The sequence below is a fragment of the Neofelis nebulosa genome, chromosome 5 (assembly GCF_028018385.1).
Source record: "Neofelis nebulosa isolate mNeoNeb1 chromosome 5, mNeoNeb1.pri, whole genome shotgun sequence".
NCBI classification, from domain to species: domain Eukaryota; kingdom Metazoa; phylum Chordata; class Mammalia; order Carnivora; family Felidae; genus Neofelis; species Neofelis nebulosa.
Window position 1 is genome coordinate 131,847,185 of NC_080786.1, and position 17,516 is coordinate 131,864,700.

At 35.0% G+C, this 17,516-nt stretch overlaps 1 protein-coding gene across 7 annotated transcripts in view; it reads left to right on the plus strand.

The window, feature by feature from the left end:
• USP25 (ubiquitin specific peptidase 25) overlaps positions 1 to 17,516 on the plus strand; it is a 151,232-nt gene that overhangs the window by 99,247 nt on the left and 34,469 nt on the right. For all 7 annotated transcript variants that reach the window (XM_058731764.1, XM_058731765.1, XM_058731763.1 and 4 more), the window contains 6 exons: positions 444 to 602; positions 1,184 to 1,410; positions 5,037 to 5,107; positions 5,785 to 6,013; positions 7,564 to 7,764; positions 16,882 to 17,021. In XM_058731764.1, coding sequence (XP_058587747.1) covers positions 444 to 602; positions 1,184 to 1,410; positions 5,037 to 5,107; positions 5,785 to 6,013; positions 7,564 to 7,764; positions 16,882 to 17,021 — 1,027 coding nt within the window. The remainder of the gene's footprint in view (positions 1 to 443; positions 603 to 1,183; positions 1,411 to 5,036; positions 5,108 to 5,784; positions 6,014 to 7,563; positions 7,765 to 16,881; positions 17,022 to 17,516) is intronic.

The following is a 17,516-nucleotide window of genomic DNA, read 5'->3' on the forward strand; positions in this document are numbered from 1 at the left end:
CATATTTCAATAATTTTTATTTTTTAAATGTATCAGTAATCATATTAAAAAACAATCAGAGGTAAAAGGTAGGATGATAATATTAGTCACAATCTTAGTCATGAGACCAGATGACAGATCTAAAAATAAAAACAGTCTCAGGATATGAAACTGTCTGTTTTCATTTTCCTATTGGGTTACAACTTAGAGCAGCGTTTAAAATTTATAACAGTATACGGACACATTCAGTTGTAATCAGCTTTGTTTTCCTTAATTTAGAGAATGTTTAAGTTATTTCTTAAATGTATCTTTAGTTTTTACATCTTCATTTGAAAGCAAAATTAATTTCATTGTTGAAAAAGATTTGCTGAAGTGTTTTTTATCATGTTTTATAACAATTATTGAAAACAACCAAATGCGCTTTATATACAGCTAAAAGCATTTGTACACTTTATGGTTAACAGATATTTAAGCTATGGTTCGGGTCCCAAACGATTCCCCTTGGTAGATGTTCTACAGTATGCGTTGGAATTTGCTTCAAGCAAACCTGTTTGTACATCTCCTGTTGATGATATTGATGCTAGTTCCCCACCTAGTGGTTCCGTACCACAGACATTACCAAGGTAAAAAGTTTTCTTTATACGAGGGCCAGCTCTTTCACCTATATTACATAGTAATAATTGATGCCTTTAAAAAGGTTTTATGAACTGCACATTGTGATTTATTTTAGTAGACTGTAAAAATATTAGAGTCACTTAGAAGATTGCATATTTTCTGGGTGCTTTGTTATTTTACTGTTTCAGTAGATTCTATGGATGTGAATTGAAATTTTCATCTGTTTCTGTTTCGAATTGCACTTTAGGTTGTTTCGGTATGTATTTCCACCTTTTATCCATGAAAATACCGTTAAGTTAGTTTTTTTCTGTAATGTAAGCAGATAAATATTATCTAATTCCAGTATACATAAGATTTATTGACATGATTAAACCATTTCTTCTATAAAGCCACAATTTCATCATTATAATAATGTATTCTTCATATATTGGGATCTCATTGGATATTAAATTAATCCACATATTTCTCTTTTTTAAAGGAGTTTTCTGTCTGAAAATATAAGCCAATTTAATGCGTGTTTGGCGCAATTTTTGTCCAGAGCTTCATTTAGGAAGTTTAATAATAAATATTTCATGCTTTAATGATACAGCACAACAGAACAACAGGGAGCCCCTTCTGCGGAACTGCCAAGCACGTCACCTGCACCACTAGCTGCCGTTTCGTCGAGATCAGTCATACATAAACCGTTCACTCAGTCTCGGATACCTCCAGATCTGCCCATGCATCCAGCACCAAGGCACATCACAGAGGAAGAACTTTCTGTGCTAGAAAGCTGTTTACATCGCTGGAGGACGGAAATAGAAAATGACACCAGAGGTAAGAAGCTTCTCAGGGCATGGTTACTGTCACTTCAGTTGGATATGTATAATGTTAAAATTGAGAAGGGAAATCACTTCTGGATTTCATATGTAAATATTATAAAGTTTTTGTTTTTTTTTTTTTTGTTGAGGAAGTTTTTTTCTATAAGATAAACTAGTCTGTCTACCTGTTTTTCTGATCTTAATATCAGGTTCAGAGAGACCAAAAGATTTTCCCTGGGCTACTTAGTTGATTAATGACATAGCAGATGGTCTGATTTTCTAGTTTAGGGCTCTAAATTTATATCAAACTGGTATTCACAGCAATTCCACTGGTGAAACATCATACAGCATTGGATTTTGTATTTGTCAGTTAGGTCCTTCCCCTAAAGTTTGTGTAATGAGTTAAATTGGTAAAAAAAAAAAAAAAAAAAAAAAAAAAAAAAAATTTAGGTTTAAGAATTAGAAGTGTGAATTTTAATTTTCAGTATGCTCTAACAGATTTCCAGATATGATCTAATAGCTCAGTGCCTGTCTGTTATGTGTTTTAACTGGCATGTAACAAATTTAGAAAGAAGGACAATGCTCTGTTGGGAGTAGGAGTGTGCACGCGTGCTTGTGGGTATGTGTTGGTGTTAAGTTGCCATCTGGCCTTTCTTGGTAGGAACTCTCCTTTATTCTGAAATTATGTCTTTGCTACTTTACTATTGTTACAATATCCTTTTTCTTTTATTTTAATGAAGTCTTGTTAATATTTTAAGATAGATTTTATTATACTTTTTTCTTACATGTGAAAATATATGCCATTACCGTTACCCAATATTATCCTAATTTTGTTTTTCTATGAAAAAAGAAAAATTGAAGAGCTAATGTTTTATACCAAAAGATTGGAATTATGTTAAACAATCTGGATTGTTGGATTGTAGATGCCCAACTTGCCTCCTTATAGACAATATGTAAATAAAGAGCAGTCCTAATGTAATATAACATAACAATAAGTAGGATATGATTGTTGACTGGCAATTAGCGTTAGTGGCTGTAAACATTTTCCTTCGTATTTGCCATATATAAGGAATTTTTTACACTTCATTTCATTAGTAAACATTTATTGAGCACTGTACTAGGAATTGGATAATTTTCTGCTGGACTTGGCAGATTGTGTTTGTTTTTATAAGATTCCTTTCAAAGGGGTGGAAGCTAGGACGCTTTGACATCAAGGTAGTCATTGAGGAAGGAAAGAAATGAACAGATAGAACCTACTTTTTGGAGAAACTGACACAGGTGGGTCATTGACGAGGTGAGAGGGAGGGAGGAATTAGGGATGATTCTCTTAGTTTCTAAAACTGGTATGAATAGATAGATGGAATGTACTTTTGAAAAGAGCAAACTGGTGGGAGAGCAGGTCCCTACTTTGGAGGAGGAGATAGGAATATGATGAGTCCACTTTTGGCCATTTTAAGTTTGAGGAACTTGGGAGACATTCATACGATGAGGTTTTGGACTCTAATACTTAATACTTTGGACCTTAATAATACCGTGGATCGGGTAAGATTTTCCTTGGAATATTTATTTACTTTTATCCCTGTTATTAGCTTTAGCATTATTTTTTAAACTTTGTGTAATATTCCAACATCTGAGTAGGCTATAATTTATTTAATTTCTATATGGATACTCATTGCAAATAGTGCTGGCCCTCTACATACATATTAACACACTTTCATGAACAGGATATATTCTTAAAAGTGTCATTTCCAGGGGCACCTGGGTGGCTCAGTGGTTAACCCTCCAACTTTGGCTCAGGTTATGATCTTACAGGTAGTGGGTTTGAGCCCCGTGTCAGGCTCTGTACTGATAGCTCAGAGCTTGCAGCCTGCTTTAGATTCTTTGTCTCCCTCTCTTTCTGCCCCTTCCCCTGCTCACACACTCTCTCTCTTTCTCTCAAAAATAAATAAACATGAAAATAAAATTTTTTTTAATGTTATTTTGGTCCAAAGTGTGTATATTTCAAATTTTAAATTTTAACTGTTTAAAAAATTTCCCTCCAAAACATTGAAACAGTTTTTATTCCCACTAACTTATGAAAGAGCCTGTTGCCTAACATCCTCCTTACATTCTTCTAACTTTTTAAATTGTGGTAGCCTGAAAGTTGAAAGAATGGTATTTTAGTGTCTTAATTTGCATTTCCTTAATTTTGAGTAAAATCCTATTTTTCTATAAATTTCTCACTTATGACATTTACCCATTTTTTATATTGGACCATTTATCTTTCTCTTACTGCTTAATAGAAACTTTAATCGTATGGGTATTAACTTATTGCCTGTAGTGTATGCTGTGGGTATTATTTTCTCAGTTTGTCTTTGTCATTTGACCTTTTTTATGTTGATTTTGTTTTATTTTTATAAAGTAGGTTTTTTTAAACATTTTCAAGTTTATTTTGAGAGAGAGAGAGAGCACATGTGTGTGCATGCGTGAGCAGTGGGGTTGGGAGGGGCAGAGGGAGAGGGAGAGAGAGAATCCTAATTAGGCTCAGTGCTGTTAGTGCAGAGCCCGATGTAGGGCTTGATCCCGTGAACCGTGAAATCATGACCTGCGCTGAAATCAAGAGTTGATTGTTTAACTGACTGAGCTATGCAGGCAACCCTATAATGTAGATTTTTTTAAGTTTGTGGAGAGAGTCTTATCTTTTCCTTTATGGTTACTAGATTTTCTGTCAATCTTAGAAAAAGCTCTTACCCCACTCTGAAGTTATTATTTTTTTGGTAGTCTTTCACGGTTTCTTCCTGATTCTTTGCAACAGCTTCATAGTATAGGGTATACTGTAATTTTATCATTTACTCATTAACAGATATTTAGGTTGTCTCTAGTTTTTAATTGTTATGGGCAATACAGCTGTGAATAATTTTGTAGAATGGATTTCTCCTGGAAGTAGAGGTAGTAAGTTATTGGGAGGCTCAACACTATTTCCATTAGTGATCATAAATTTGTATTCAGTTAATACATATATGTGTATAGAAGGTATGTGGTAATGTTATTTTATTTCAATCCAGAGTTTTCCTATTTTCTATAAATATGTAAGGGACTTTAGATTCAATTTTTCTTTTTTTTAATTTATTAGAGAGAGAGAGAGAGAGGGAGAGCACGCGCACAGAGGGAGAAGGCAAAGGAGAGAGAGAGAGAGAGAGAGAGAGAGAGAGAGAGAGAGAGAGAGAGAGAGAGAGAATATTAAACAGGCTGCACGCTCAGTGTGGAGCCCGACTCAGGGCTCAATCTCACGACTGGGGGATCATGACCTGAGCTGAAAGTGAGTCAGGCGTTTAACCAACTTGAGCCATCCAGGCACCCCTAGATTCAATTTTTATTGGAACTTACCTTGATATATTTGAACAAGTTTACTTTTATAGTCTTGGCACATTTTGCAAGTGAACCATACTTGTTTGGTTTTTAATTCTGCATTCATGCTATATCTTTTAGTAACGAGAGCTGTGTTTCATCTTATACAGACTCCAAATAGTGATGGTCTTAAGAATAGTTTTAAGAATTTTTCTTTATTTCTCTAACATATTGGGAGGAAAACCATTAGTCCCTATCTCATGTCTGGTAGAGACGTACTTGATTTAATCATTAAATCACATCTACTATCCTTAGATTTGCAGGAAAGCATATCAAGAATCCATCGAACAATTGAACTAATGTACTCTGACAAATCTATGATCCAAGTAAGTTAAATTTTGAGTTGGTAAATGCTATCAATTATTTACATATTTTTATTTATATTATTAACCTAATTCTTAACCTACTTCTCCTTATATATTTTGTTATAAAATTGCTGATCTTAAAGATTCCATATTAATATTTCCCATATTGAGTTGTATTCTCATACTATATTTGTTGTTTATTCTCTTGATTATTTTACAATAAAACCTAGCAAAATTTTTTGGAAGGTCTTAGTATTTAAAAAAAGTAGAAAGGAGAAATTATATGATCGTTAAGGATGTTCAGATTGTGGGGGAAGAATATAGGGCTCAGTTACATTTTAACTTTTGGTATACGTTACGTAGGCCATGTTGTTAATTCAGTCGTCAATTTATAATTGTGAAGATTTAGCCAGATTACACTATATTATATAAAAAATATTCATCATAAGTTCTTTATTTGAAGGAAATACATTTCAAAGTTTTGAAAATCCTATTTATACACATGCTTTACATGTCTTTAGCTTACTTATTTTCCCCTTTTTTCTTTCATAGTTTAATTTTTTCAAAATTTTAATCACAGTTTTGTTAAAAACATATTCTTCTGTGGTATTCTCCATTCAGATAGTTTATGGGTTTCATGGAATGTTGTGTTAATAGCGTACTTAATTGTGATTAAACTCTTCTATTTTCACATTTAGGTTCCTTATCGCTTACATGCTGTTTTAGTTCATGAAGGTCAAGCTAATGCCGGGCACTACTGGGCATACATTTTTGATCATCGTGAAAATAGGTGGATGAAGTACAATGATATTGCTGTGACAAAATCATCATGGGAAGAGCTAGTGAGGGACTCTTTTGGTGGTTATAGAAATGCCAGTGCATACTGTTTAATGTACATAAATGATAAGGCACAATTCTTAATAAAAGGTAAGAACACGAAATATATAAGGTGGTCTATATGTTTTTTCATTTTTTTTTTTAACGTTTATTTATTATTGAGAGACAGAGAGACGGAGCATGAGCAGGGGAGGGGCAGAGAGGAGGAGACACAGAATCCGAAGCAGGCTCCAAGCTCCAAGCTGTCAGCACAGAGCCCAACACGGGGCTCGAACTCGCAAACCGCGAGATCATGACCTGAGCCGAAGTCGGCCGCTCAACCGACTGAGCCACCCAGGCGCCCCTAGGGTGGTCTATATTTTTAAATAAGTAGCCCTTTTATGTGACTCCAGTCTCTAGTATGATCAGTTAAGTAATTGACTCAGAGGGTGATTGGATATCATTAGCAAATGCAGTTGGCCTGTTGTAAATGAGAAACTGGAATTGAAAAGTAATGTGATCAAACCTGACAATTGGAATATATTTTGTATTCACAGTTAACTATTTAGTAACTACTATAAAATGTAAATCTGACCTGTTTCTCCTTGCTAACATCCCTTTAAGGATCACATCATATATTGACTCATATTTAAGCTCCTTAACCTAATATGTTAGGACTGCTTGTCGAACTGCTTGTTGTATTATCTTTACACCAAATGATTTCACACATTTATATCACTATTTATTTTTATTTTTATTTTTTGGCAGTAATGTTCTTATTTTTTTATTCTTTGTCTAATTTCTGCTCATCTGTCAAGATTCAATTCAAGTGTCACTTGCTCTGCCAAGTTTTTTTTTTTTTGACCTCTACTAAAAAATATCTCTCCTTGTGCTTTCATAGCATACCTCGGTCAGGTACTTTTACATGTTTTGGAATTGTATGTTGACATGCCTTTTCCACTTCACTCTGATCTGCTCAGAATCAGGGCCATGTCATACAATGTTTTAATAGTTTTATTTCTTATATTTTAACATAGGCTTTGCGTATAGGAGAAACTTAAAAGGTTTGTTGAAACCAATATAATCAACTTTCCAACACTAGCTAGGCAGTCTACTTACAACTGAAAGCTGAAATATATTTTGTGGTTCAATAACTTTTAAATATGACTTACATAGTGGTTTTTAAATATCTTGCTATATTGATTAGTTTTCAAATTGCATGTAAGTATATTGCTGTACTTAACTGCTTTAGGTGAAAAAGAATTTTAGTTCTATTTTGAGCTTAATAAGGTTATGAGTTATTCTCATTTTGTGATAATTTTTATTTCATAAATAGTCAAACATCTAGTATTTTCTTACAACAGAAAAAGTAGTACTATGTCAAAGTTTGAGTCGTAGATGATTTTGACTTTATGTCTTGTTCCATTTTTTTACTCTTTAAATGAAAAAGAAAAAGCTGAAAATATTTCCATAATGGATTATCAGATGTTTGCATCATTGTTTTTCCAAGCATTTGTTTGAGTTTTCTTTTAATTTTTAATATTGATTTCCTAAATGGTAATAATTCATACTTTAAATCCCATTTGAAATGCATCCTATTTTGAGCTTTGTACTTCCTTTAATTCTTAATTTTATATTAGTTTTTGAAATATGATTTTCAGAGGAGTTAAATAAAGAAACTGGGCAGGCTCTTGTTGGAATTGAAACATTACCACCGGATTTAAGAGATTTTGTTGAGGAAGACAACCAGCGATTTGAAAAAGAACTAGAAGAATGGGATGCACAACTTGCCCAGAAAGCTTTGCAGGAAAAACTTCTAGCATCTCAGAAGTTGAGGGAGTCAGAGTCTTCTGTAACAACAGGTTGGTATAGTTTTACTGAAATGTATTTTATTATCAATATATTTATTACTGATATTTTATTATAATAATAAGATACGTTCTTTTAAAAAGAAAACTCTAATTATCTTAAAGTATGAAGAAAGAAGCCAGTAAAAATCAACTGAAATTCCATTACTCAGAGATAACCACAGGTAACAGTTTAGCTAAGCCCCTTTGCCAGGCAGCACTGTATACACATATATACACACACATCATATATGAGATGATGCTGCTAGCCCTTTCCTTACCTACAACCACCTACTTAGATTGGGCTTAACCTTTGGCCAGAAGCATAGAAAAGCCATGAAACAGACAAGTAATCCATACCTTTTCACTACAGCTATCAGGAGCATGAACTCTAGTAATTTCCCATTTGGACAAAATAACACTATTGGTATATCCATATATATTTTGTGTAGTACTTTAGGTAATATTTTGTGTAATTACACTCTTATTATAGAGCAATCAAGTTTTTTCAGAATTTTTATTTTTATTTTATTTATTTTTAAAGTTTATTTATTTACTTAGAGAGAGAGTGGTGGGGGACACAGAAAGAGAGGGATAAGAGAGAACCCCAAGAAGGTTCCACACTGTCAGTGTAGAACCTGACATGGGACTCGAACCCACGAACTGTGGGATCATGACCCGAGCCAGTCAATACCAAGAGTCAGATGTTTGACTGAGCCACTCAGGCACCCCTTTTTCAGAATTTTTAAAATTACAAACAAAAAATTAGCTGAAACTGAGTATCTAATTATTTTAAATTAAAATGTGTATAGACCCATAAAATAGAGGTCAATGTATAAAAATATAAATATTTAAAAATATTCTAAAGTTATTAGTTGAAGAAATTAATAAAATATTCAGAGTAAACACAGTAAAAAAGTAAACATGATTCTAGCAAAGTTGAAAATAAAATGTCTTCTGATTTTTTTTTTAAAGATTACTTTCATCATCACAGAGTTAATATATTTTAAGGCAACATATTTTCTACTGTGAAAATATGCTATTTCTCTGTAGTAGTTGGAGAAATCAGAAGAGATAAATGCAGATATTTTTGTCAAACTCATTTGTCTCATTTTTTATAATTCTCAGTGGATCTTTTCAAATGACCTTTTTATGCAACATGTACATGTCTTGTGTTTAGTTTTTAAGAACGCATTTTAAGTGTTTAATTTCATCTTTTACAGATAGATTTCCATACAGATTACTTAACTGAATTTCAGCATTATCATTTGAACTTTAGAAGAAATTACTCTCTTAATGGAAGATGTACAGTACCACAATATGATATTATGAATTATGTAGGCAGATATAGATCCGTCCTGACTTGTTAACTTGTTTTCATATAAATTGAATAGTTGAGTCCTTGATCTTGACGTTAATAGGCATTGATTCAGAAGTTTTAAAAAACCAAGATAATGGCATTATACCAATACCACTTTGCAATGTGGTAAGCTCTACCATGACGCAGGACTATATTTCTTTTCATACTGTAAGAGCCACCGTGTAGGCCACATGAAGGTCTGTGGTTTCACAATAAATCCGTTTCATTTTAGTGACTTTGTCTACTTCAGTAGGAAATGAAATCAGTAGATATCAAGAGGTTTCTGTGCTCAAATCATAGTGTATATATTATAGTTCCTTTCATTTTAGAACCAATTCCATCCCCTTGTCATTTCATCCCTTACCACCCCTTGTCTTCTATACATATCCTTCCCAAACTTCTCCCTGGAACTGACTCCAGTGGAGCTACTTTGTTATACCTCCATTAGCTTTTCTGCACACCTTTTCCACGTGGCTGTTATTAGTGGGAGAATGTGGCTGCCTAATTGGCCTAAGTGATGGTGGTACCTAAGTGCTCAGATGTTAAGGTGAATGCATTCATTGGTTAAGCTCTAACTCTGTTCTTGGCTCACCTGTATTTTGTGGCACCAAAATATTAAATGCTATACAGTCTCCTCTTTGTCTTGTCTCTCACAAGACTAAATTTACAGACTTAATACATTTTATTTCTGTTTAAACTAATACATTTTCTCCATTAATATTCCTGTCTGACTTTGCTCTACCATTTACATTCTCTCTGTATAAAAGGCCACATTTACATGCCCCATACCCTTTATCCTGGCCAATATCCCCTACCATATACCTTAAATGCTGTTTAATAATTTCAAAAAATACTAGTAGGTATTGGGCATATATTTTCCTGTCTCTCTTTTTGGTATTAAAAAAAATATGAGAATGCAGATGTATTTCTGAGAGGGATCAGAATAACTAAAATATAAAGAGACACAAATGGTCAGTTTACATATAACTATTATGGTAATTATCTTCCGGATTGGGTTTTTAGAAAGCTGTGGCAGTACTGCTTCAATTGGAAACATTGAGTTCTCTATAGAGAATTGCTGGAAATACACAGTTTGAGTTAGGAATAGAATGTGCTAAGTCTGTAAATTTGGGGAGTGAGATTATTGTTTCTATTATTGTTTCTATTGGTTTCTATTACTATTATTTTACATATCCTATTAAGAAGTCCGTCCTCTTTTGCAGGGTAATTTAACATATCACAATTGAATAAGGGGGCTCATTCATGTTTATTAGAACCACTTATCTCTCCTATCATTAGTAGAGAAATTTTACTTTAATGCCCATGTCATCTTATTTCTTTTCACAGTTTCCAAAGTAATTGCTCAATTTGGTATATTTTCAGCATATCAAAGAGAACCTGTATTTAAATCTCTCAGGTGGACATTAAAATTATGAGTGACTAGTGGAAGTAATACAAGGAAGTCTTGTTCATAGTGATTTTTCTTTTCTCCTTGCAAATCTTCGCAATAAAGCTGTACTGTAAAAGCTATTAAAATCCTATTTTTTCTAAGTGATATTCCAAAGAAGAGTATTAATTTATATAGTATTAATGAAATGAGTATTTGTCCTGCTAACACAGTGACCAAGAAATCCATAGACCTCTCTTCTCTAGTACTATTCCTTGTTTTACTGATGAAACTAGTAATAAATGATGGAACCAAAAATTATTTCATCCTTTTCATGCTATCTCCTTAAACCTGCTTACTGCAAAGAAAAACTTGCCTGAGCACTTACATTTAGAGATCTATTCAGTAGTTCATTACTATGAGTATATATGTCAGAAGTAGCTGGGGAGTTTTCTTGAGTATAAACAGCACACTGCACCTAAGTAAGATCACCTAAGACTTAACTGGGATCAGAATCTCTGAAGGAAGAGTCGAGAATATATATTTTTAAAAAGACCTTCAGATATTTCTGAGACCGTATGCTTGGTTAAACAGTATGGCTCCAGGCTGTATTTATAAAACAGAGAAATTATTTGGAAGGAGAAAAGAGCTTTGCACTTTTACTTGTGTTTCTCCTATCTTCAAGTACTTATTAAGGACTTAGTAAGGACTTCCTTAACAACCTGTATAGCATATCCAGATTTTTTTTTAAAGGTAGAAAAATTAAGGTGGTAATGGTTGATATTGGTATGAATTGCATTCCATAACATTTCATAAATTTACCTAGAGGTAGCATGTAGAAATCACTCTGGGACTTTTCTACAGATACAGTCTACAAGTAGAAACAAGCTGATATTTCAGGAAAGTACAGCTGGTTTCTGAGAGTAAGACCTGGTAGAATGAACAATATCCTCATTATTCTCAAGTTCCCTTAAAACAGGGACTGAGTGATTTTCTTATTTATAGCTCCAGAATCTAGCATAATAAATGACATATGGTAGGTGACCCTTGAATGTTTTCTGAATTGAATTCATTTCCTGTGGAGATTCCAATAATGAGTTTCCTACACGTGATACTCATTGTATGGGAATACTAGCATTTTTAAAGTAAAGCCCGAGAAATTATACATTAGAGAAGCAGGCTAAAAATGTGTGGTACAGATGTAGCTCTGTCCTAGGTAAATTTTAGATTTAATTTTGGTTTCTAAGCCTCTACCCCCCACCTTCCCATGATTTTGTTTGTGGTAGCTCCCAGGAATTTGAAGTCTTAAAAGTTTGGTGATTCTATGCAACCAGCCTACCATGGCTCTTTATAGCCTGCTTTGGGGGAATCATTGATTTTAAATACATTTCTAGAAATGAATGGTCTGCATATCTTTGAAATAATCTTCTTTAAATATTTTTCTAAGTGTGAATGTAATAAGCCACTCATCAGTAAGTCAAGGTATTAAATATTTCTTTTTTAAAAAATATTTTTTAAGTTTATTTTGAGAGAGAGCACATGTGTGCACGTGAGCAGGGAGGGGTAGAGAGAGAGGGAGAGGGAGAATTCCAAGCAGGCTCCATGTTCTTAGGGTAGAGCCCAACGTGAGGCTCAGTTTCACAAACCGTGAGACATGAACTGAGCCAAGATCAAGAGTTGGATGCTTGACCAACAGAGAGCCACCAGGAGCCCCTATTAAATATTTCTGAAAGATATGAGATGTTGCTCCTTTTTTTTTTTTTTTTTTTAGTAGTGATTTAAGAGCAGATCCTTATGCTGTAACAGAAAGCCAATTGGTTATCAAGTTAGCTCTCCTGTTAAAAATTTGAAGAGGATAACCAGGAAATACACATAAACGGAATACTCCCAAGCCTTCCCAATCCCTTACTCACTGTGAAGGTGGACCAAAGGAACAGGCTTAGAGTACTCTTAGAGTGTTGGGCCTTCTCTAATGTCTGAAAAGGTGAGTGAAGCCCCTACATTTTGAACATAGAGCACGAGTAGAAAATCTGTTATGTGGAGGATAACCATTTAAAAATCTCAGTGAAGTACCCACAAGACAAATACACGATTTGAGAGATACTTTGGGTACAGGGATATTATATACCTCCATAGAGAACTGGTAATCACCAGCTGTATTCCAAATTGAAGTCTGAACAATAATATTAAACTGAGGGACCAATTAGTATATAAAGTGTCAGAACACAGATAAAGAAAACAACGTGGTCTCTATTAATTAAGTTCCTACCATTTATACAGGCCAGCTGTGAGGACGCTTTTGTAGAGTTACAGGAAGAACAAAAAGCATTGTATGTATTTACATACACACAAAGGCAAACTCTTTGTCCTGTTGTTTTTAACAACGAAGTGGAAATTGCCTGTATGTGCAGTAGGTGAAATATGAGTGGTATGAACCCTCCATATGGTATAACCACTGAACATTATATTGACACAAAAAAATGTTTGTTACGTTACGCTAAAAGCAGTATATTCAGAATAATTCCTTTTGTTTATAAAATATGGGTAAGTAAAGTCTGAAAATATATAAACTAAAATATTAATAGCACTTATCTCTGGGTAGTGAAAGAATTTCTAATTTTCCTCATTTTGGTTATGCTAGGAAACATGTTTTTTTATTCTTCTGGTTTGACAAAACAAAGCCAAAACCTTTCTGCTTTTTTATAAGGACCCTGTATTTGACTCCCTTGTAATTCTTCCACATCTGTTTCTCTGTGAATACTTTGTTTCATATAAACAGATTATTTCCCATTACTTTTGCTTGAGGGGAACTTTCTTATCATGGCATTTCTTATGAAGTATCCTTCATTTAAAAAATATCCTCTGAGAGTCAGTATTCTTGAAATTTTGCCCATTCTTCAAGGCTTTCCTCATATCCCAAAGTCTATGAATCCCCCTAATGTTATACCTGTAGCAATAATTAGCTTTCTTCCTCTTAATCCCAACTACTCTCACTACCACATTTATGTTGTACCTATATTTTGATTTGTTTACCAATGTAAAGGCTCATTAATAGCAAGGATTTTATTAATCTTTTATCTGTTCTTACAGTGGCTTTGCATATGCTAGTCCTTCAGCCTGGAATCTTCTTTCTCATCTCCCAGGATAATCTGCTCTACAAATCCTTCAAGATTCAGCTCATTTGGCATTTCTTCTAGGAAATCTTTCTTAACATGCAGCATCATCCCAAGTGTGTGTACTGGGCCCACAGTGTTTCTATAGCACCTCGTGCATAACTCTGTTATTGCATTTAATACTTTGTATTGTAATGGGGTATATATTAATCTAATTTTATTGAGAGTTCCTTAAAGCGAGTGAATTTTAGGTCAACTTTCTTTTTCATTGCTGATATCTAGCACAGTACTGTAAAATGGCAGAGGGTCAAACATACTGGATGAAGTTTGGGTTTTTGTTTCCAAACTCCTGGATGTCAAATCCTTATAGGTTCATCTACTGTTACTACAGTGCCACTCAAATGTAAGTTCCCGGGAAGATATGTAGAGGAGGATAAATTCTAGAAGAAATAGTACTATGTGATATTTAGGCAAGATCATTCATCATTATTCATAAGGTTTTTGAACTCAAATCCCCATATGGAAGGAAATCTTGACCCTGGGGACCTAAGATATATTTGACTATGTTGATCACATAAAAGTACTTTTGTTTTTAACAACTTATTTTGTGTAGACTGTCCATGTTTCACTTTAGACCAGTGTCAGAGCAGGTGGATTTCTTGGCCCTCACTGCATCCTCCTCTCAGCTGGAGGTGTACCCTAAGATTTTCTTTACCTTATCCATCATACAGGGCACTGAAAGAACATTGCAGTGCAAGGTCAGGAGATGCAGAAATAGTCAAATATGTATTTGACTTCTTTAAACTTCCCTTCTGTCACACACATTGTAAGCATTCCTTCCTGTAGTTTTCCTTGTCGTAGTGTCATTTCACCTATATCAGCCTGGTTCCTCCTGCCAGGAACTTAGAGTCATCTTCCGCCTCCAATGTCCAAAATACATCTTCAGTTTACCAGTTCTCTCTGTCTCTGTTGTCCAGAAACACCGTCATCTCTTGCTCTTATTGCTCTGGTACCTTCTAGTACTTTCACTGACTTCTAGTTTTACTTTCCTCTCTCATCCACTCTTCACATTGTAGCCAGGATTATTTTTTTTAAACTTGCCGCTTTGCCATTATATTTAAAACATTTATTCACTTCCTTTTATCCTCAAAACTTTTATTAGACTTGAAGGCCCTTACGATTTTTGCCTTTGTCCTCTCTGCCATATATCTCCTATTATACTGTAGCCCAGCCACACTGACCTTCTTTCAGATCATCCTTCCATCAAGGAATGGGATGATCAACCCATTATCCTTCAGCTGAAAAGTTTATTTCATATTCCATAATCTAAGTTATCACTCCCCCATTTTATTCCTAGAATGTATTGTAATATCGTCACAGTTCATATGTGTGATTCTTTTGATTAATGACTTTCTCCAGAGCTGACTCTAAACTTCATGAGAGGACAGACTGGCTGCTTTTTTCACACTTTGAGTCTCACTATCTAGCCTAGTGCCTGGCACATAGTTAAATGCTTAATTAAAATGTATTGGATGGATGGAGTACCATGCATATATGTTGAAATTATAGTATTTCTTTTTGAATAATATTTCATTTTGAGAGTTTTTTTTTTAATCAAATATTGGAAAGGATGACAGTAGCCCTATTGTGTCCCACCAGTTGGTTGAGGAAGGGCTCACTTAACCAATGCGAGTAACATTGTAGAACATTTTAGTGTACTTTCTTGTATACTCCTTGCATTCTTGTATAGAAGGATACTCCTTGTATCCATTATTTATTAATTCATTTGTTCCATTAAGGTATTGTATGCTTTTTATGCTAGGTTTTGAAGAAATAGCAATACAAAAATGAGATAGTGTCTCTCCTCTTGAGATTCTCAGGGTCTAGCAGGGTATATGGGCTTGAAATGAGAACAGTAGTAATTAAGTCATAATTGGGGTAAAGTGCTACTAAAAGAAAGAATAAGTTACTTGAGAGCAGTGGTTCTCATTTGAGAGTGACTTTGCCCCCCAGGGGACATTTGACAAACTGAAGACATTTCTGGTTGTCACACCTGGAAGGACCGTGCCACTTGCATCTAGCGGGTAGATGTCATGGTGCACAGTAGATCTACATGCCATCTAGATGCATCTAGATGCCACAGTGCACAGGACAACCCTTCGCACCAAAGAATCACAGTGAACCACAATGTAATAGGTGCCAAAGCTGAGACACCCAGCTCTAGAAGTGGTGTAATCAGGAGTACTTGAAGTGGTATTTAAACAAAAAGACACATAGACGTTCTTAGATGCAGGAGTGAGAGTGGAGAGTGGGTGAATGTACAGGCAGAGGGAAGAAAATGTGGAAAGATCTGAAGGTTGAAAGGAAAACCTCTTTGGTGTATTAAACTCCCTTTTTGAACAGAGAGCAAAAGTCACAAAGTTCTGTTGGAGACAGAGGCAGAGACCCACTTACATGAAGCACTTTGTGGATATTCAGAGTACATTGCTGCATTGGTGGATTTGGGGCTCAGAACCTGGATGATAGATAAAACTTTGAGAGTTCTTCGCAGGGATAACATTTAAAGTCTTTTTTTTTTAAATATTTATTCATTTTTGAGAGATAGAGCATGAGCTGGGGAAGGGCAGAGATAGAGGGAGACAGCTGTCAGCACAGAGCCCAACGTGGGGCCCGAACCCACAAATTGCGAGATCACGACCTGAGACAAAGTCAGATGCTTAACCAACTGAGCCACCCAGGCACCCTTCAAAGTCTTGATTTTATATTGATTTCAGTTTGCTAGGTTGTAATGGTTTTTCCTATGACAACACTCAGTTACCAGGACAGGTTCAGAAAAGATAGCAGGTAGGGTTCATTCAAGGTTAGGGTTTTGTCAGGTGTGAAAAAGGATTCTGTGGCCAGAGAAACAGCTGTGTTTCCTATGGAAATTCAGACCAGGATTCTTATATAAACTAAATCCCACCACCCCCCCCACCCCCCGCTTTTTTTTTCTTTTTGGTAGAATGTTACTGATTTTCCAAAATGAGATTGCTATGAATTTCTAACCATAGACTATGATACAATGAGTATTTTCTCTAGTCATTGACTACTCTTCAACCTGGATTTGGAGGGGTTATAAATTCTGGGGTAGGTGCTATATGTTTAGTGATACATTAAATAAAAGTAAAATTAATTACTGTATAACTTTGAATTAGAAATAAATAACAGATTCATCTTAGTACAGGCTCTCTGTGACTTGTATTAGATATACAACTGATTCTTTTCTTATGAAGCACAAGCAGGAGAAGCAGAATATCTAGAGCAGCCATCAAGAAGTGATTTCTCAAAGCACTTGAAAGAAGAAACTATTCGAATAATTACCAAGGCATCACATGAGCATGAAGATAAAAGTCCTGAAACAGTTTTGCAGTCGGTAAGAACTTTTATTTTAGCTCTCTGAACATGGCCATCTTCATGACATTTCCTGCAGTGTAATGGAGAGCTTCTTGCATGGGAGTCAGGAAAAGGAGGCCAGAGGGCAACTCTGCCCTTAAAGGGATCAGGGGCTGTGGGTGGTACCTAACCCCCTAGGCTGTATTTTCCTCACCCGTAATTTTTTTTTTTTTTATTAAAGATTTTTTTAAGCTTATTTGTTTATTTTGAGGGAGAGAGAAAGTGGGGAGGTGCAGAGAGAGAGAGAGAGAGAGAGAGAAAGAGAGAGAGAGGGAATCCCAAGCAGGCCCCACAGCCCCACACTGTCAGCACAGAGCCCAACGTGGCTCTCCAGAGCCTCAAGAACTGTGAGATCATGACCTGATCTGTAATCCAAGAGTTGGATGCTTAACTGACTGAGCCACCAAGCCCCCCTAAAGCTGTAATTTTCTAAATAGCTTTTTTTTAAACTAAAGTTCTGTCTTCCTTTTAGAGA